Source organism: Paroedura picta, chromosome 6 (genome assembly GCF_049243985.1).
Source record: "Paroedura picta isolate Pp20150507F chromosome 6, Ppicta_v3.0, whole genome shotgun sequence".
NCBI classification, from domain to species: domain Eukaryota; kingdom Metazoa; phylum Chordata; class Lepidosauria; order Squamata; family Gekkonidae; genus Paroedura; species Paroedura picta.
This window is the reverse complement of record NC_135374.1, coordinates 43,214,842-43,234,710: the sequence shown is the minus strand read 5'-3', so window position 1 is coordinate 43,234,710 and position 19,869 is coordinate 43,214,842. Positions and strand designations below refer to the sequence as shown.

Genomic DNA, 19,869 nt, shown 5'->3' with positions numbered 1-19,869 from the left:
GTTGGGCGTATGGCTGAAAGTTGGTTTTCCTGTGATTTCTTCCCTGAAGCCAGTCTAGGGGGGATGTCCCGCTTTACCTCCTTCTGCATAGTGTAAAATAGAGGCAGCTGCAAAAGCCTTTGGGAATGTCCATGCCAGGTTCTGTCATTATAAGACTGTGGGAAGACTTCAGAATGGAGGAGTTGCCCTATAAGACAGAGAAAAGCTCTGTTGTTCCTTTTCTGTGGCAGTATATCAGTAGTAAAAAGGCCAAAAACGAAAGCCATCTGGGCTTACTTTGCACTTCTCATATTTCCTTTGGTAGCTAGCTAGATGATGGTGAAAAAACCTATTTTCACAGGCTGTAGTATTCCATAGTAGTCCAGTTGTGAGCTCTTTGTATTTCAGGGAATGGGTGCTTGTGGTAGCATCTTCTAGGATTAATTTGATGTAAAAAAAATTTTTAATCTATCTGCTGCTGGACTGCCCCAGACAGGGGGATTAACTCTGGCAGCATTGCCCAAATGACCCAAACAATACCAGCTATTTAAAACTTCAGAGGCATGGAGAAAAGCAAAGTCTGGCTCCTTCATTGTTTGTTTAAAATAATGTCCTCCCTTCTCAGAGCAACTTTTTTTGCAGTTTCCTGAAGATTTTTCTTTTCTTTACCAGAGAAAGGATGGCTACCGTGTGTTTACAGCCGGGCATCTCTGATGATCTCAAGACAATTAAGGAAAAGGTGGGAATCGACAGTGAGAAGCAAGTGGATTTTTTTGTCCTGCTTGACAACATGTTTGCAGAACAGGTATGCTACATTTTCCTAGAAACAGAGTCCACCATATTTTCAGGCATGGGGGGTGGGGGGTGGGACTATTGAAGGCAGGCCCAACAAACATTTGGCTGGATGGTGTTCATAATGGGAAACAGCCAGTGCCGAAGGCTGACAGAGGAGCTTTTGGCATGGGGAAAATCACTGTTCTTTTCCATTTTAATTTCTTCAGAATTCACCATTCAAAACTTCAGATTTAACTTGGAAACAGGAGACTAGCTATGTGCTGAACCACACTCCTTTAATTATATTGGAACAGATTTCCTTAAATGCTACATATATATGTGTGGGAGGTAGTTACCAGGAGGAACTAATTAGATCCAAGATGCATAAGGAACTGAGCAATAAATACAGCTAAGATTGGAATAGCATATTTGATAGTACATGTAAATAGCAGTGTTGAACTTCAATGAACTTGATCTGACATGACCCAAATGTCTGGGTCATGTCTGTTCCTTAACTCTTGTATTTGTACATTCATTTATGTCAACCCACAGACCTTGGTAGCTGCCTTAATCCACTCTCTGCTATTATCACCCAGTCTCTTTTGCATCTTTACTCTAGCTAGCCTCTCCTGGCAATTAAATCCCCTGTCCTCCCTCTGCCATTGTATCTGACAAAGTGTGCATGCACAGAAAAGCTTATACGCTGAATTACATTTTTTGGCCTTAAAGGTACTACTGGACTCAAACTTTGTTCATCAGAAACTAGTTATCTTAATGCACCAGATCCACAAATATCATCCACTTTCTAGACAAGAGCCAGCCTAGATCATTTAAGCATCATGAGTTGGGATGTTAGTGCTGAGGACTCCAACACAGAGACAGAGAGAGAGAGAGAGAGCTTTGGCATTAAAATAATAAATATCTGGAGCCAGAGAAAATTGTGTCAAAACACTTTTGGGGGTGACAGTAACAGCAGCAGAGGGAATATGGCCTTGTTCAGGGAAGTTATCTTTTCCATGTGGATTTGTATGCCAAAAATCCCTCATGCAGGTATTTGCCAGCCTTAGAGGCTAACCTTCCCTCCAGCAGGAACCGTAAGTGCAGCTGAGCACTCCCACTGCTGTGCATTGCTGGGGAAGTCAGTTAACAGTTGGGCAAACTGTCTTTCAGAGAAGCTTGTCCACTACTTACATGCCTCATTGAGAAGCCAGACACGCTTCCAAAAAACTGAAGATAGCTTTAAAAGTATTCTTGTAGTACACTCTGTAGACTGGACCTGTTGCTTTCACATCAGTTTCCACATGTTCTTCTGTTGGCAGGATTTCCCTCCATCCTATTTTAGCTTCCCTGCTCAACTCATACTTACTTTAATATTACTGTTAACAAAACACTACTTTTTTGCTCATGTGCTAGTGAGACCTTTTTGCAGAGCAAGCTGCTAATACTATGTAATAGTAAATAAGGGAGGAAAGAGTACCACTGATGACAGATATTAAGGAAACATGCTTGGCAGTTCAGGGTTCTGCAGATCAGCCACGATCCTCCAGGGACAAAATTTCCCCCTGGCCCTTGAGAGTTCCATTGCAGCTGCCACCTAGTCCCAGCCCACCGGATGGGAATGTGGGTCAGCTCTCACCTGAAGATGCAGCTTGGTGGGCATCAGCTGAGGGTAAGAAAGGGGGCGTCTGCAGCTAGGGGCAAAGGTACAACTGGAGAAGAAGTATAAAAATCCTTTTCTTGTACACTCTTTTAAAATTAGGTTTTAAAGCAGCAAAGCAATACAATTCAAACCTGAATTATATGATTGCAGCCCCATCAATGCTTACATTGGACTAAGTCTTACTAGACTCAGCAGGGTTCCTTCTGACTAAAGGGACAGAGCTCAGCTGCAGTTCAAAGCTGTGTTCAGGCTGCCAAACTGGAACCCCACCTATCCAATTCCAGTATTCTGGGGCTAAAAAAAAGGCAAGAATGCAGACAAGAAAAAAGGGTCATTTTGTGCATTCATTTCTGTTCACTGAAGTTTTCTTTCTGTTTCTCATTCTGTGCATCACCATCTAAATCTAATTTGTAAACTTCTTGAGGCAGAGGCATTTCCTTTCTGCTGACATTTACACTGCAAGGATCCATATGCATTTGTATTGTAATAATTTAAGTCTATGAGATGCTTTCTGTAAAGAAACAAAAGAGCAGGGGAAATGTACAATGTTTTTAGAAAACTAATTTTTTGTAAGCTTGCCAGACAGAATATGTATGATCCTTTCTACTGCATTCCTATGCAGAATCACTGCAGCTGGAATCCATTGAGGTCAGTGGGCTTAGTTAAGTCTGCATAAGACTGCACCGTCACAAAGGACCCCTCACCCCATCCCCATTTCTTTGTCAAGCCAGTCCTGTGCATGTTTACTTGGGAAGTAAACCCAGCACAATTTTGTTCATAAGAAAGTATACTTACTGTTTCAGCTTGTGGCTTTCTTTTGGCAGGTCTTTCCAGAATGGTATTGATCCCTTTTCTAAAATACATAATCCAGAAAGAGGCCAAATCAGGAAGTATTTACAGCAGGGATTCCCTGGGGTCACACAATAGCTCCCCGGGGGTGATACTCCCTTTCCCAGAGGTTTGGATAGCTGCTGACGTCACTGGAGCCCATTCCTCGTTGCTCTACAGCAGGGTTTTGTTGGCCCTGGGAGGGTTTCCTGAATGGGTGGGAATTAAATTTCTTAAATATTTATCAGGTGACGTGACCAACAACCCTCTCCTCAAAATGGCCAATGATGGGCCTGGAGGGAGGAGGAACAGGAGGGGCTTCAGGTGGGCATGTACACAGCTATACTTCCCAACCATATTTTGCCCAATCGCTCCACTTCTGAGGTTCTTTGAAGCTTGAAGAATGCTCCAGGGGGGTTCTCAATGGTAAAAAGGTTGAGAAAGGCTGCTCTACAGGCCTAGTCTCTTTCTCCGCAATAGAAATGGTACGTGACCGCTTGATTGGTTGCCACTCCCGGGGTTCCTCTATGTCCATTAGGGTGAACAAAACTGATTTAGAGGGCTTTGTCTGCCAGCCACCACACAATCTCATCCTGCTAGGCTGGAGGGAAGTTGGGAAATAAACTTGTGTGCCTTACATTTCCAGAAACAATTTCACCACTAAACACAGGGTTATGTTGAGAAGAGTGAAAAATGAATCTTGCTCTTAAAAACAATTGGTCAAGGTTTGGATCCGCTTAAACCAGCCTTTCTCAACTTTTTTGTTGAAAAACCATTGAAGCCCATTGTGGTGCGATTGTGCAGAATATGGCTGGAAGCATAGCTGTGTACACACACACCTGGGACCCTTCCCCTTCTCACTCACTCCAAGTCCATCATTGGTCATTCTGGGGGGGGGGGAGGCAGGTCAACATGGCTGTATATGGTCATATCACCCACTTATATTTTAAATGTAGAACCATAGAATTGGGAGGGATTTCCAGGTTCATCTAATCCAACCCCTCTGCACAATGCAAGACCTCACAACTACATTTAGTGTCCACCTATTCAGGAAACCCAAGGCCATCAAGAAACCGTGGCTGCAACACTGATGTAACGAGAGCTGGTCTGTGGTTGAAGCTCGGATGGTGAACTACAGTACACTGTTTCATTCATGTGCTGCTCTTTCAGGCACACAGTCTGCCCAGCTGCCCTCTTCTGAAGGATTTCCTGCAAGTAATTGAACAGAGGGCCATTGACTCGCTCCTATATGTCACAGAATACAATTTAAGGTGAGCAGCCCCTGGATGGAAGGGAGGTTGCATGCAGAGAATGGGATGCTTTCTGCCAGTAGAGCACAGCTTCATTGTAATATTCCGTATACTGGTTCCCCACTTAAGCTAGAAGTTTTTTACGTTATCAATATCATTCATCACTACTCAGCTATAAATTCCAAGCAAGTCTTATTTGTAAGTGCATGTGTTCCTAACATTACCTTTTCCTCCCTAGGGAAGCCCTTCAAATGTCTGTTGGTCCTCTTCTTTATGAACTTCAAAAGAACATTAGAGAGGCAATCGAGCCTTCCTCAGCCAATATGAAGGCCAGGTATATCCTTAGCTCATAAGCAAAGACTTGGTCCCAAAGGTCTACAAAATGAATACGATTTCAGATACATTACATTCCTGCATACCCAGAGGAGCCTCCAGCTTTGCAGTGAATGCGTGTGTTAAAATTTTTAGAAAGAACATTAAAAACCTTGAAGAAAGGTAATAGATGTGCATGTACCGTGTTCAAACAATACTGGAACATTTCTAAAAGCTGTTGACAATATTTCATAGGAATTGGGGTGCCATGGCAAAGCTCAACACCAGGGCCCCCTACCTCTTATGTATTTTGAGGACCTGACCTTGCGAGTTCACTTTCCTTTCCAAATGGCGGACGGCAGGTGAGTAACTCAGTCCTCAAGTACAACTGCAGGAATGAGCATGAACTGGAAAATTTTGCCTCTGGGTGTTTTTGATCTGAACACCCAAACTGAGCATAGGCCAGTGTCCCAAAACAAACCAGCTGCTTTGCTCTTCCTCTTCCAAGCAAGGGGGGGGGGAAGGCATCACTAAAATGGCTCCCAACAATTTCAGGCTGATGGCAGACAGGTATGCCTGTTAGCTCTTAGGGTTAAATGGCCATTTAAATGGCAGCCATTTGAGCAGTCCCTTTTCCTTCCCTCTAGTTCTAAGTGAGAGGGAGTGAAATTGATGGAAGAAATAGCTTGCAGCCGTTTTAGCCTAACAGCAGGATGTGCATACCCATCTGCTGTCAGCCTGAAATAGCTGCCATCCAAACCCCCAAACTGGACAAAGGTCTGAGAAATGGTTGACCATTTTCGTGTGAAAACTTGGTTTGTGCCAATCCCTATACAGCCGTTTTGATGAAGCATGCAAGGTGTCCTGCTGCTAGTGGCCACTAGGGGGAAATACTGAGTGACAAAGTTAAGAAAGTAATGCCAGTCTCTAGCTTCTTCCTGTCCTTTCTACCCGATTATTCATAACCTAAATCCATCAAGGGGGCACAGACCACTTCATTGAGAAGATGCAATATGTGCCAGGAAAAATATATATATATGAATAGAAATCTTATGGAAGAAACTGGATACACAAAGATCAGCAAGAAAATAGTATTGCAAAGATTAGTAAAGAATAGTATTGCATTAGACCTTAGTTTCTGAGAAGAACTGTTGTGGAGATGTAACACAACTATCCTACTTCAAGTATTCACAAACTCAGACATACGTGGACTATGCACAAGTGGCTTCTACCAAATTAAACAGCAGTACAATGAGGTGCAAGTACTGAGAGAGAGAGAGAAGAAACCGTGCTAGGTATCTCAAGGGTCAACAGAATAGGACACAAAAATGGGGCTGAGCTGTCCAGAGGCGAACACCAAGGTGGGGAGGGGGTGCCAGTGGTAACAGGTTCATGTTGGTTTTCTTCCCGCCTTCAGAAAGCTCATTCTGTATGCCGTTCATGATGTCACCCTCTTGCCGCTCTTGATGGCTCTAGGAAGCTTCAACTACAAGTGGCCTCCCTGTGCCTCAGATGTCACACTGGAACTCTATCAACATGCTGAGGCCTGGTTTATACGGCTGTCCTATAATGGAGAGGTAAAGAGTCCATGCTGATAATTCATGTACAAACACAGGGCCTTTGGCTGAGCTTGGTCGATGTGCAGAAAAACAAGCCCTGGCTCGCGCTTCATTGGAATACTAGGCAGCATAACAAGTCAAGCCATCTGCTCAAGTTAGCACATGGGGCCTTAGCATGATTTTGCTGCTTTGGGTTCTCTCAACTGTCTCAAGATGTTCTTGAAATGCTTCAACAATAATGTTGCTTATATTTCATTTTGTCTTGCTGCAGGAACTGTCTGCAAGAGGCTGCAGAGCTGGTCTCTGCCCTTTGGAGGATTTTCTGAAAGCTATTTCGAATTATAGCACAAATCCCGATGAATACAACCTGCTTTGCTCCAAATCAGGAGACACTGTAAATGGATGACTAACAAGTGACAGTAAAATTATAGCCTTACTATGTAAGTTTCTAAATATATAACAAAAATAAGGCCTGCTTCCTCTTGTTAACCTTTCAAGTAGAACATCCTTAGAAAGTATTCTACTGGAACTGAGGAGAACACGTATGCATTTTGGAAAAAGCTTTATCTTGATGAAATAGGTGTCTAAGCCCCCATAGCACCTTCATAGCCCCAAAACAGGTGCTGAGAATAGAGTACATAATTCTGCTTACCTGAAGGGAATCAGAGGTGCCTTACACATCATCTGTCTTTTTTATTTAAAGCTCAGCTGCACTTTTTTAGCTGCCTTTTTAAAAGTTTTAATTACTCTTTTAATGAAGATATTGGTCCATACTGAATCTCGTCCTAGTCTTTTATATTGTTTCACTCTACAAAAAATTAAATACACTCACCCGGATAACAATAAAATACACACTTAAAAAAGAACTACCATCAGTTCTTGCAAGTGCTCAAACCTCAGGATTTTTATCCACTGTGGTAAAACTAACTGGGCTGACCATTACTGCATGGTTCATACCTCATGCAGTACCGCTTCTATGGAAAAGGACAAACACTAATGCTGAATTTTCCAGCATTACCTTGAAATTTAATGCAGAAGGTAGATTCAGCACAAAGTGTTTTCCTTGCCATTAGCCACAAAGACCATTAGGCATCTATACCTTGTTTGGTTCCAGTCCACAGTCAAGTTTTTAGAACATACATATTTTAAATATGTTTACCCACACAAAAGGAAATAGCTCACACAAGTAACATCACTGTTCTCTGAGACAGGCTCGAGTGGAATTTGAAGTGATAAACAAGAATAAAGCTCTCTCAGAGCTATTTTTGACTAGCATTGGAATGTAGTGCAATTAGCTAAAAGGCAACAAAAATATAGAAAACAGCAGATGGGTGCCTAGAAAGATGTTTTTACTTGCATCCAATTGAAGGTTAGACTGTGGTTGTTGTAAGCAAAAAGGGCAATATGACTTTAATACAATGAACCCAAAGCTATTAAGTCTGACAAATGAATTCTCAATGGGAATTCCAAATTCTCTGCAGTGAAAAACGAGTTGTAAATTTAGGGCATGTTGAATCACAGAACTGGCCCTGGAGATGACTGTGCGACTGGCAACAGCACTGCACCCTGTACTAGTGCAGCATCCCCCCTGCCCCCCTCTCCATCACATGTAGTCCAGGAAGCAGCGTGGAAGTATCTCTTCCTTTGAAGACCATCATGACAATATCATATCCCCGCTGATAAATCTCTTGAAGGGTATTTTCAGGTATGAATTGTTCAGACATCCCCCAAAATTTCTGGCAATTTACTCATATTTAGTCATTTAAAAACAATTAAAAATGGAGGCAGAAACCTGAAGAGACTTCCCATGGGCTGGATGGACTGTGATAAATGTTCCCCCAACAATAGCTATGGACTGATCAGAACAAGGGGGTAAAGCAGGACTTTGTGCAGACAGGGATGTCAGTTAGCTAACACTTCCGCCTACCATGAAGATCCTTATCATTTTTGGTTATTGGGTACAAGATGTTTCCCTCAAACAATTCCATTATTCCCAGTTGCTTGTTTTTAAAAAGATGACAGCTGTGAATCTTGTAGCATATAACTGTTACACACTCCCTGGTCAGACCTGCAGTTCAGATTTCTCCAAGGCAGTGGAGACTCATTGTCACAAGATTGTGCAAACGACTCACTTTTCAGCAAGATTGTTTTGGCACAAACTGAGTACAGAGACACACGAGGCCAAGCTTGTCTATGCGCCAGGAATTACCACCTATTGCTAAACCCTCACTCAGATGAAATGATTTCACACGCTGATGCCCAGCTATTTTCTAAATATCCCCCCCCCCAATGTTTGCTAATAACACAAATACAGAGGTACACTGGGCTGTAGCAATAAAGGAACTGGTTCTAATTTTTGTAAGAAACAATATATTTTATTTTTCTGACACCACAGCCCTGGCAAGTGGTTTTGTACCAAATTTAATGGAGGTTACACAGAGAACGTTTTACGCTGGGGAACGGAAAAAAAATAGCCACAAAAAAAGTCAGGGTAACTTTTAGTGTCTGTTCCACTCCCACATTAATAAAGTCACGGGGGGGGGGGTGTCTAAGAAAGGGAGAATAAGAAACAGTAAGACTACTGTAGAATGTAACAGTGTCCAAGTCCAGCCTCTTCCTGAAAGTGGCGACACTCCCAGCATGAGAAGCGGCTCTCCTAGATTTACTCCCCGAAATAATACAATGTATTGCAGCTGCCAGAGGAGGAGACAGTAACGGCTGGGGAGGACCGAGATTTTTTTTTTTTAAGAGTGGGAGGGAGAGACAAAAGGTGCTGGACAGCACTCCATAATTTTGAAAAATATGTCCTTAACTTATTTCTTTTAAAAGTTTCCCCCTCATTGAACTTAAGTTCCTTTTGTGCTTTTCATTAATACTCTGCTCTGAGGTCGTAGTTTGGTTTTTCTATACATTGGAGTTGAAGGAAAATAGTCCAAAGTTCTGAAGATGGATTTTCCATCTAAAAGTAAACAGCCTCTCACCCCAAAGACTAAAGTCTCTGCTAAAATCCCTTTTACAATATAGTACAGTACACAAAAATAACCCCCCAAAAATAACCAAGAGTCCTGGGAGAAGCCAGTCCAAAGGACGTAAACATACAGAGAATGGTGCAACTTGTGACAAATGGCAATTCTCAAAATACAGCTACAGATTCTCAAAGCAGGTGCCATCACAGGATACCCAAGTACACAAAAATAATTTTTAAAAAATAAATCTTAAAAAAACAACCTGTTAAAATGAATTCATTTGTTTTCAGGTAATTCCATACATTCGAGATTTCCCAAAGCATCCTCTGGTCTGTTTTCACCTATTGCATGGCAAACTGTGCTCCTGGAGCTCTCAGGCAGCCCCCAGGACCTGGAATCTCATCTCAAGAAGGATCAGAACCATCCAGTCTTGTGTAGCAGCTTAAAACATCATGTTCCCTGGGTTCCCAGGGCCTTGGCTAAATCCTCCCATTCCTACGTCAGCAGCCATTCCCCGGGGTCTCATCTGTGGAGGAATCATGATGTTCTGTTGGGGGCCTATCATGCCCTGCATGGACATCATCATGCCAGGTGAACCCACAGGTCCTGGGTGGCTGTACAGCCCAGCAGGAGCCCGGTCCTTGCCTGGAATCATGCCCACTGGATTGCTCATTAGAGTGGGCTGGCCAGGCATTGCTGTTTGTGCTGGTGACATCATTCGATGGTGGGGTCCCATCATGCCTTGTTGCAGAAAGGCAGGCGGTCTCATTGGGTTATGGCCCGGCATGGATGACGCTGTTCCCAGAGGAATGTCAGGAGTTCCCACTGGCCCTGGGCCTCCCATGCCAGGTAATGCCAGCCCCATTCTTGGATTCTGTTCTCCCATCATTCCCTGCATGTGAGAAAATCCAGGACCAACACCCTGTGGCTGCTTGCGGCCTGGCACTTCCCCACGAGGGAAATACTGTAGTGTCTGGCTAGGCTTCTCTGATGGAATAATCCTGGACAGGTCAAATTCTGGTATTCCAGTGGCTCCAGGGCGAATTACTTCCTGCAGCTCTGGATCAGTAAAAACTGAAGGCATGTTGTTTCCTAGAACAGTAAAAGAGTCCGGTCCCCCAGGACCTCCAGACTTGCAAAGTGCTGGATCCGTTGTACTTTGGGGCATAGTGGTGGGACGCCCCAAAGGTCCTTCACCATGGAAGGTCATTCCAGCTGGAAAGTTGCCTTGCCCTCCGCTAGGTCCATTGTGGGGAAATGGTACCTGTTGTGGAGGGGACTGTACTGGAGGAAACCCCTGTGGAAAGCCCAAGCGTCCTTGAGGTACCATTGGAGAATCTTGGGAACCGTGGCCCATCATTGAATTGTGTGACATCAGGCCAGGTCCAACAGGGACACCATGAGGAGGTATACTGGGTCCCATGGCATTTGGAGAGGGCATCTGGTTACTATGAGATAGCGGTTGAGTCATTCCCATTGGGCTAAGGGTTGGCATTGGGCCTGTCTGGTTAGGACCAGAAACACGAGGATTCTGGGAGTTAATGCCCATTCCTGAAGAAAACAGAAAGAATCAAGTTTAGAACAACACAAGCCAGTGAAAACACAAACTCTTTATATCTTGCAGCATAACCACTCTCTATTTCAGGAACTATCGAAAAATTTCATTATTATAACTTACTAGAAATCCTGCATAACATACCATACCAAAACAATACTACTATGCTTGACTTTCCCCCATGCTATGTATGCCATAAATGCTTTTCTCTACTATATGGCATTTTATACCGTTGAATGTGCCATAAGAGCACCGTTCCAGTGTTCCTTTTTCTTCCAAGGAATCCTTTGTTATACTTCAACACATGCTCATCACACAGGATAGGGATACACCTATTGCTCTGATCATTCTTTACCACCCAGCGCTCATCTGTTGGCATGTACTAGAGGACAAAGATCATTAATAAGAAGAAAGCTTCCTGGGGAAAGGGGGATGACTGCTTGTCATAGCAACTTCCATGAAACAGTAGCACAATGGTATTCAATCCTGCTTCAAAATGAGAAAGAATGCCTGCTTATTCTTTGTCCTTTTGCATTTAAAAAGAGAAAGAATTCAGGGGCAGGTGTCCCAAGTTGCAAAAGCAAAAACATGGTTTGTCACAGAATTTCCTGTCAAAAGACCAGTTCCTGGCCACAGGGCAGCTAAGAAAATCACCCAGCCACAACAGTGCCCCTGACTATTCAGCCTGTTTCCCCTCTTCACACCTTTTCTAACTCCTACAGAAAACAAGAGAACAGAACTCCAGCAATTTAACTGCCCTAGAATCACACAAGAGCATCCACGCTTGTTCTTTCAAACTAATCCCAGCACTATTTTGCTTTAGAAGAAAGAGGCCCAATGGCCTCATTAAAGCTCAACAATTGAGCTGGACTGAAGCTCAACCATTTAAGCTCCCCTTAAACTGATCAGTACAAGTCCAAAAGAGAACTGCTGGGTCATTTCTACTTCTCAGTTCTTGGATATTCAGACACACAGGTGGGTCCAGTCCCACAGCTGATATTCATAGGCAGGACCAGTCCCACAGCTGATAACATATCAATAATGAACAGATTCACAAACTGGGAACATGCTCTCATTTCCCTATAATGAACTGCCAAAAAGAAAATAGGGACACACCAAGCTCAAGGAGACACACTCCGAGCTCTCTGGAAACACTGTTGGTTGCAAAGGTAAGCTAATGTGTGGAGTAAAAGAGAGGAAAATATTAGACGATATCAGAAAAGTCTCTTGTTAAATCCTAATTACAAACTACACTTTTCAAAATCCCAACTTCACACCCTATTAATTGAAGATTGGTCAAATAGTTGGAGAATTTGCTCCTGACATCTTGATTCCAAAAGGCCTATTTTAGTGAGTGAGAGTTCATAGAGCTGGATAAACTATTCACACAAGGGACTAAGTATTTCATCCAATTCTTCCCTTTCATAGCTGCTTTCAGTGGTTACTAATGAGAACTACATGTGACATGGCCTTTCCCTGTTGGCACTCGTTTTTTTACCGGAAAGATTGTTCATTGGTGGCAAGTTTGGGGAACGTGCTGGAGGAGAGTCGTCATCTGACGAGGCTACAGTCTTGATAGCATCATGGTAGAGCGGTGTAGAGCTGGGCATGGCAAACTTGGACATTCGAGACATCATAATGGAAAGGGGATTCTGAGACAGAGTAGGTTCTGGAGGCATCGTATATGGGCTGCTAGAAGGAAGATTTCCAGGAAGGGTGACAGGAGCTGCTTGGCTAACCGTTGAAGGGGGGGCACCGCCTAAAAGAAATAGAATTACGTTATTTCAATATTAAAGTCAGTATTTTAACTAAAATACACTAAAAGCGTCACCAAGAGCATAGGAACATATTAATTTTCTGAATTCCGGAGTAGGCGCTAATGTTTCTATTTGAGGTGGTTTTATGCCAATTCATAGTATTGGTTTATCCAATACTGACTGCAGGGAGCTCTCCATGGTCTCAGAGGCCTTTTGCAGTTCTGCTACCCACACTGCATGCCCACCAGATGTTCCTGGTATACAGCAGTGCCTGCACCATGAACAGTTTGTAATCTACTTCTGAGCTACAGCTGTCCTAACAGAACTATGTGGGCATCAGAGGGCCAATTTTCAATTAAGCCGCTTTCTCACTGTGAAGTTTCAAACATGAAACCTTGATCCAGAAGTTGTTCATCTGCATAAACATGTGGGAAGGTGGCCCCTTACTGACCATACTGTACTTCAGAGGTAGAAGGCTGCCTACATCAAGTCACGTGGCCCATTTCTTCAGGACCAAAGACTTCACGGCACTATCCAATTTTTTAAACATACTAAGATCATTCTGTGGATGGGTTTCACTATAATGAATTAGCCACAGGTTGCTCACATAACTTTCTATCCAACACAGGTAATTCAAGGCAGTCCGGAGGGTTCGGTCATGACCCTTGTATAAATGCAACACTCCGCTGAAGACCCAAACAAACCACAGCATGAATGCAAAGAATATTCTCTTTTCTTACAAAATGTCCTCCGCAGGACCCCTTGAAAGCTAGCCTCTCCAACAGCACAAACCTGTCGATCTGAAATGAATATAAGCTATCTGAGTACGAATGTTTTGGATCTCCTGAAAATGAAAAAAATGGCAGTTCACTAAGTCAAATTTCCCTCTAGGTTTCACAAAGTAGCTAATAAGATGATACTGTAGTAGGAACTTACATACAGACACTGTATACAGATACTGCACTAACAATCTGTTCCACATAATATACTTCTGGTAAGGGATTGGAGGAGGAGTGTGTCTCATGGCTTAGTGCTACTCAGTGCTTAACACACACTCAGGATGGCTGTCCTGCCCGAGTGCCTCCTCCTCCAACCAGCTTGCATGTCTATCCAGTGGCCAACCAATCGCCTTCCAACTCTCACCCCTGACCACCCCCTGAGGCTCGGAGGCTGCAGATCCCTGCCACATGAGAGCTGCCCCTGCCAGTGAGTTCCCTAATAGCTGCTTGCTCTTCCAGGTCCTGGGGGGAAGGAGAGGCCATCTGCAGAGTTCTTTCACCACCACCACCCCAATCTAGTGCCCGTCGTGTTCCTGAATGCAACGGGCTTGGCCCCTAGTTTATATATAAGACTGAGTTTTAGCAAAGTCCAGCTTTAAAATGGAACACAATTTAAACAATCAGTTTTTTGTCCTTATATCCATGGTTCCTCTATATATATTTGTGAAACAGCCTTGTGGGAGGAGTGTGTCCCAGGTCTGTGAGGGAATACGGTCCATCAGGGTGTGGCCAGCACAGCTGGCCGCACCCTGATTGGGCCGTCCCTAAGGCCCGGCTCCCTCACAGTGTGCCTATTATGGAGAGAGGAAGGAAAAGCAATTTTAAATTGCTGAGAGACACCTGAGGGTGCCTGTGGGCCATTCCCAGCTTTAACAAACCTCTCAGCCCCACTTCCCTGACAGGATGACTGTTATGGGGAGAAGAATAGAAGGCAATTTTAAACTGCTTAAGAGACACCTGAGGCCTGCTGGGTGACTGTAGGCTCTGTGGGCCCAGAGCTCTCAGCCCCACATCCCTCACAGGGTGACTGTTATTGGGAGAAGAAGAGAAGGTGATTTTAAACTGCTTAGAGACACCTGAGGCCTGCTGGGTGCTTGAAAGCTCATCTGTAACCACTATGCCACAATTCCCAAAGGTCAGTCCTCTCCCACACTCAACAAACATTCCAAATCACAGATTCTTGACACCCATCTCTCCACACCCACCCCCTCATTTGTCACCATGCCACCACAACCCCCTCCCCCAACACACATATTCAAACTCATTCCCTTACAGACTGGACAACCCCTCCCCTTACTCTTCCCAATGTCAAGCTCTCGCCATCTCTCCCGCTGCTCCTGCCCGTTGTATCTGCTACAATGGGCTTTAATTCTAGTATAATTATTATAATTACAAGGGGAAAACCCCACAATAATGAGTTTAAACTATATGCAGACCAGTACTGGCTAGGTATTGGGGGGGGGATTTCATAGTCAGAGTAATTCAGCAGTGGAATGGGCTACCTAAAGAGGAGGCAAGCTCCTCCTCACCAGTAGTCTTCAAGCAGCAGCTGGACAGATACTTATCATAGATGTTTCAAGCTGATCCTGCATTGAGTGGGGGGTTTGGCCCTTTCCAACTCTATGATTAGCCTTCTTATCTGGGCCCCAACACCAGATTTCCAGTAATAGCTACACTTCCTGATAAATCCCCAAGGTAGTTAATTTGAAATTCCGGAAAATCTTAGTCCTTGCAAGTGCCACATGATTTTCTAGTAGAGAAAGCAAATGTGGTATAATCACAAGCATTTACTATATAGTGCCAATCAACATCATTACAAGCCACCATCAGCAGGGATCCCACACCTACTGAACCAAGGTTTCTGTGATCTTTTTTGAGTGCAGGGAGATGGGGTGGTAATTAAATCCTAGCAAAAAATCTAGAAAGGAGATAAAACGCAGAACACCACCACTTTTGTACACTAAGAAGACAAGAGAACAACTTTGCTTATACTGAACCTAAGCCTATAATGAATTCTAATGAAGGAGGAGGAGTTGGTTCTTATATGCCGCTTATCTCTACCCAAAGGAGTCTCAAAGCGGCTTATAGTTGCCTTCCCTTTCCTCTCCCCACAACAGACACCCTGTCAGGTAGGTGACGCTGAAAGAGCCTTGATATCACTGCTCTGTCAGAACAGCTTTATCAGTAAGCACCCAGTGTAGACACAGGGCCATCACTGCCCTGGTATACATGAAGGAAAACTCAACACAAGTCATGCTAGCCTTTTATTGAGGAAGGGCCAACCTACCTGTCAGAAGCCACACGCTCTACTAACACATGAACAGTTTATTTACTGCAGTTTTTAGTTGTCAGGCAAGGTGTTTCCACCCAAAACCTAAGACTTGAAAGTCAGATTTTGTTGCAGTTTGTTGTAATGAAATTACAACTCTCTGAATTAGCATGAGAAAGTGAGAACTAGCAAGACTAGAGTGTTCACTGTCAACTCTGCATCTCATCCAGAATCAGATTACTACTGGGGATAGAATTTTTCTAAAGTATCAAGTGCATGGCCCTTGCCATTTATGAAAAAACAACAAAACCAGTCCATCCTAACAAAACCACTCCCTCATGAACCCCCAAAAAATATGACTTTGGTATTTTAACATTGTTACACATTTATAATACATGACTGGATGAGATCTGAGAATGCTCCAGAAAAAAAATTGCATGCAGCGGACAAGTAATTCGGGGAGGGGGGGGATATCAGAGGGATAGTCTTATATGGGGGGGGGGGCACTTCTAAACCATTTCTCACTTCCCTGGCAATTCCTTGCCAGACTGCTCCCCTCCCAGTTCATATTATTCCAATTGTTTCCAGCATATGCTTAAATGTTGACCTTACAGACTAAAAGTTTTAACAGAAAAATGCCACAGTTCCACCAGACGCCTTGGTCCAGAGGTGCAGGAATGTCTGCAGTTTTGTTTAAAGCATGCCATTGCAGTGATCACAGCACAGCACAAGAGGGCGGTGTAGCCAAACAGTTGGCCTGGTTGCCTTCCTAATTCTTGGAAAAATGTGATTTCACAGACTGAAGAGCTCCCAAGGCTGGCTCCATCAAACAATTGCATGCAAACACTGCACACTGGGGACTTGTTTTATTAGAACCTTGTAGGATGAAAACAACCAGTAGCCTTTAAACTATAAATCCAGAAGATTAAATAGGACTAGAAAATCTGCAGGGCATCAGACCCTATGAATCAAGGAGGACTACTTTTTTGTGGAATGGCAAAATCTATGCAGAGTCCAGCTGGCATCTGCAGTCAAACTATCAAGAAGCATGCCAACCCAAAATCAATTTTTAGCTTTCTCCCAGGAGGAATGTGTGAAAATATGTAAAAGGGCAGAGAATTGATCAAAAGCCATTTCCTGCCTAAACTGGTTAATGATAATATATCCTTTCCCTGCCTGCTTCCATGCCCACCCCCCCAATCTGCAGTCTTGCTCGCTTTTCACCAGGTCAATTGGCAATTGTCTTTATATTTTATAGTATTGCTACCTATACAGAAATTTCCACAGCACAAAAAGACTGAAGGAATCAGCCCACAATATTAACTCCTCCCCTACTAAAGGAACCTAATATACCACTCTGCAGCTTTGCTGAGAATTTAAGAATGAAGGGCAAGAATACGTCTGCCCCACTGGGATACTATAAATGCATCTTGAATGGAGTATACTAATTATAATCTGTTTCAGACTATTTACAACTTTTTAATCTGGACAGTAAATGAAGAAAGTTAGCATTTCCAATCTAGGAAAACTGATCTGTTTGTGCAACCATCTTTTCATGGTTTAAGACAACCCATACATCTCAGTACTTTTACATCTCCCTCTCTCTCGTTTTTAAGCTACCTTTACTCCAGTGCCTAATGCTGTCATTTTGCAAGGGATGATTTTTCATGCAATTCCTCTATCATGGAAGCAATCTGACTTCCTACACTTCTGTATTTCAAAGCTGCTTACTCAGGGCACAAAGAGCAGGAGATTGCAAATAGTAGCAAGAGAAACTAACCTGACTCAACATTCCCCATCATGGCTGGTGAAGACATGGCAAGAGATGTTTTGTGGTTAGGGGGGATTCCAGGGCTCTGCAACGGAGGCTTCGGAGATGAAGTCCACCCTGGGGAAGGTGCAGGAAGGGATGGAGACTTGAGATGGACAGGAGAAGCGGCAGCTGACCCCATAACAGGGGGAGATTTGATTGAAGCTGCGGCAGCAGCTGGACCTGCAAGTATCCCTGCCAGCTGGGATGGAGTCTGAGGAGATTTGAGATTTCCGGAGGGTGAGCCCAGCATTGGCGATTGGACCTGGCGCATTGTGGGAGATTTGAGTGGATTTATACCCGGTGAGTGAACCTGGCTGGCACCAGAGACGTCCAAGGGCTTGCGGCCAAGGTTGCGTTGAACGGGAGGAGCTGTGTTGAGGCTGTTTGGGTTGCTGGCAGGGTTCAGAGGTAGTGGTGGCATGTGGCTAAGCCGGTTGTTAGTCCTTTGGTCAGGCCCTATTTGTTCTCTATGATTCCGAAGACCGACTCCTGGGCCCTGAGGCATGGGGTGGAAAGGTCTTGGGCCCATTCCGTACTCCTGCTGCGGATGATCACCAAATGGCAAGGGTACCATTTTCTGTTGAGAGGGGAGCATTTCTGAGACCCCTGGACGCATTTTCATCATCTCCTCTGGGCCCACTCCAGCTTCCCTCATCTTTTGAGGTATCATTGGTGGATTCGAACTCATGTTAACATTCAGATTCACATCCCCCTTCATGCTACCAGGGCCCATCCCAAATTCCAAATCCCGTCCGGCAGCCATCTGAGGTGGCATGCCCTTTGCAAAGTCTGCCCTGGAGGGGCTCATTGATCCTTCAACTGGCATGCGTGGAAATATGGGGTTATTGCCAGGCTCCAAGTGTCTCTGAGGGGGAATCATCCGGTTCATTTCCATTCCAGGCCTGATCCCTTCTATGCTCATGCCAGGGGGAAGCCCTAGCTGTTTTTCAGCTAACTGCTGTTGGAATATATCCTCAGGCAAGCCCTGAGGATTTGGAAACCGCTCCCCTCGACCAGGACCACTGAACACCCCCTGACCAGGAGGGAAATTTCGGCCATCTGGGATTTTTGGCACCTCTTCTGGCCAAGGAACGCCTGAAAGCCCAGGCCTAGTTGTGGCATTTGGGACATTGGGACCCTCTATGTCAGGATTTATCATTCCAGGAAATCCAGGCAGACGCATCTGACCGCCAGGCACATTGGGGTGGGGTGCCATGCCCCTTGGGGGCAATGAATGGGACATAGTCATGCCATCAGGAAAGGCTTCTGGGCCACCAGGTCCCCAACCCTCACCGGGGGTTATCTGGTATGGTGGTGGGGGACCTCTGACCAACCCTCGAGGCCCATGCTGGTGAACCATCATATCCTGCAAGGAACACTGCTGTACAACCTGTTCTTGCTTCCTCCTCTTTTCCTCATAGAACTCCTGCTGAAGTTTCAACCAAGCCACCTGTTCAGGAGTCATATGGTCCAAGTGATCTGGTCCTATAGGGCCTGGCTGAGAGTTCATGGATGGTGGCCCAACTTCATCTGGTGAAAAGGGCATGTCTCTGTGCCCTTGGGGGCCAAAGGGAACCCCTCCTTCAGTTCGGGGCCCTGGCCCTTTACCTAAACTTTGGGACTGAGCCATCATTGCTTGTATTGGCCCTTCAGACTTCTTTTGGGGTCCATCCAATACTCCTGAATTTGGCTGAGGCCCACCAGGTTGTCCTCCAGTGAACTCTTTCTCATCTGGAAAAAGCATGCGCTGAATATCTCGTAGAGTTTGCAGTGAACGTTCTCTATGCTCCAGCTGCTCTTGGGATAATCCATCTGGATTTTCGCCCATATTTTGTGGGTCCCCACCAGATACCTGCTGGATGGGAACTTTAGGGTCTGCAGTGGAACTATTACTCCCTTGAGATATTGGACTTACTGCTCGATTATTGGGAGTTGAAGTCTGCCCAAATCCTTCAGTTTGCAGAGGAGTGGAGTTTGCAGGACTTCCTGCAGACATTACTTTATTTTCTAACCCAGGATTGTCCTGGTCAATAGGACAAGGAGGGCCAGTAGATTTGGGTGCTGGTGTTGGAACTGGAATGGGTGGAGTCTGCTGCATTTTGGCATTCTGGGGTGGAGTCTGCTCTTGGGAAACAGGAAGCTGCGACTGAGCCTGGGGCTTTGTATCATTTCGGAGTGGTGGAATTTGAGTGTTCTGTGAAAGGAAAAATAAAAAACTTCAACTAGCTCTAGTAAACAGAAAAATAGGTGAATAATACACAAGGAGAACACAGTTTTTGTCAATTCAATTAACCAAGCTGAAACATGCCAAACTTCTCACCCAAGCCAGGTGCAAACCCCCTCCCCAAATATTTTTCTTCATCTATGA

General features: G+C 44.5%; 2 protein-coding genes across 13 annotated transcripts in view; one reads left to right on the top strand and one right to left on the bottom strand.

Moving 5' to 3' along the window:
* The window catches only part of ACP6 (acid phosphatase 6, lysophosphatidic), a 43,035-nt gene extending 35,895 nt beyond the window's left edge, over positions 1-7,140 (top strand). For all 5 annotated transcript variants that reach the window (XM_077342320.1, XM_077342316.1, XM_077342317.1 and 2 more), the window contains 5 exons: positions 652-784; positions 4,412-4,512; positions 4,730-4,825; positions 6,221-6,380; positions 6,634-7,140. In XM_077342320.1, the coding sequence (XP_077198435.1) occupies positions 652-784; positions 4,412-4,512; positions 4,730-4,825; positions 6,221-6,380; positions 6,634-6,768 (625 nt within the window). In that variant the 3' untranslated portion in view covers positions 6,769-7,140. The remainder of the gene's footprint in view (positions 1-651; positions 785-4,411; positions 4,513-4,729; positions 4,826-6,220; positions 6,381-6,633) is intronic.
* Positions 7,141-8,715: 1,575 nt separating this feature from the next.
* The window catches only part of BCL9 (BCL9 transcription coactivator), a 110,383-nt gene continuing 99,229 nt past the window's right edge, over positions 8,716-19,869 (bottom strand). For all 8 annotated transcript variants that reach the window (XM_077342311.1, XM_077342308.1, XM_077342313.1 and 5 more), the window contains 3 exons: positions 17,469-19,695; positions 12,382-12,642; positions 8,716-10,879 (listed from right to left, as the gene is read on the bottom strand). In XM_077342311.1, coding sequence (XP_077198426.1) covers positions 9,771-10,879; positions 12,382-12,642; positions 17,469-19,695 — 3,597 coding nt within the window. In that variant the 3' untranslated portion in view covers positions 8,716-9,770. The remainder of the gene's footprint in view (positions 10,880-12,381; positions 12,643-17,468; positions 19,696-19,869) is intronic.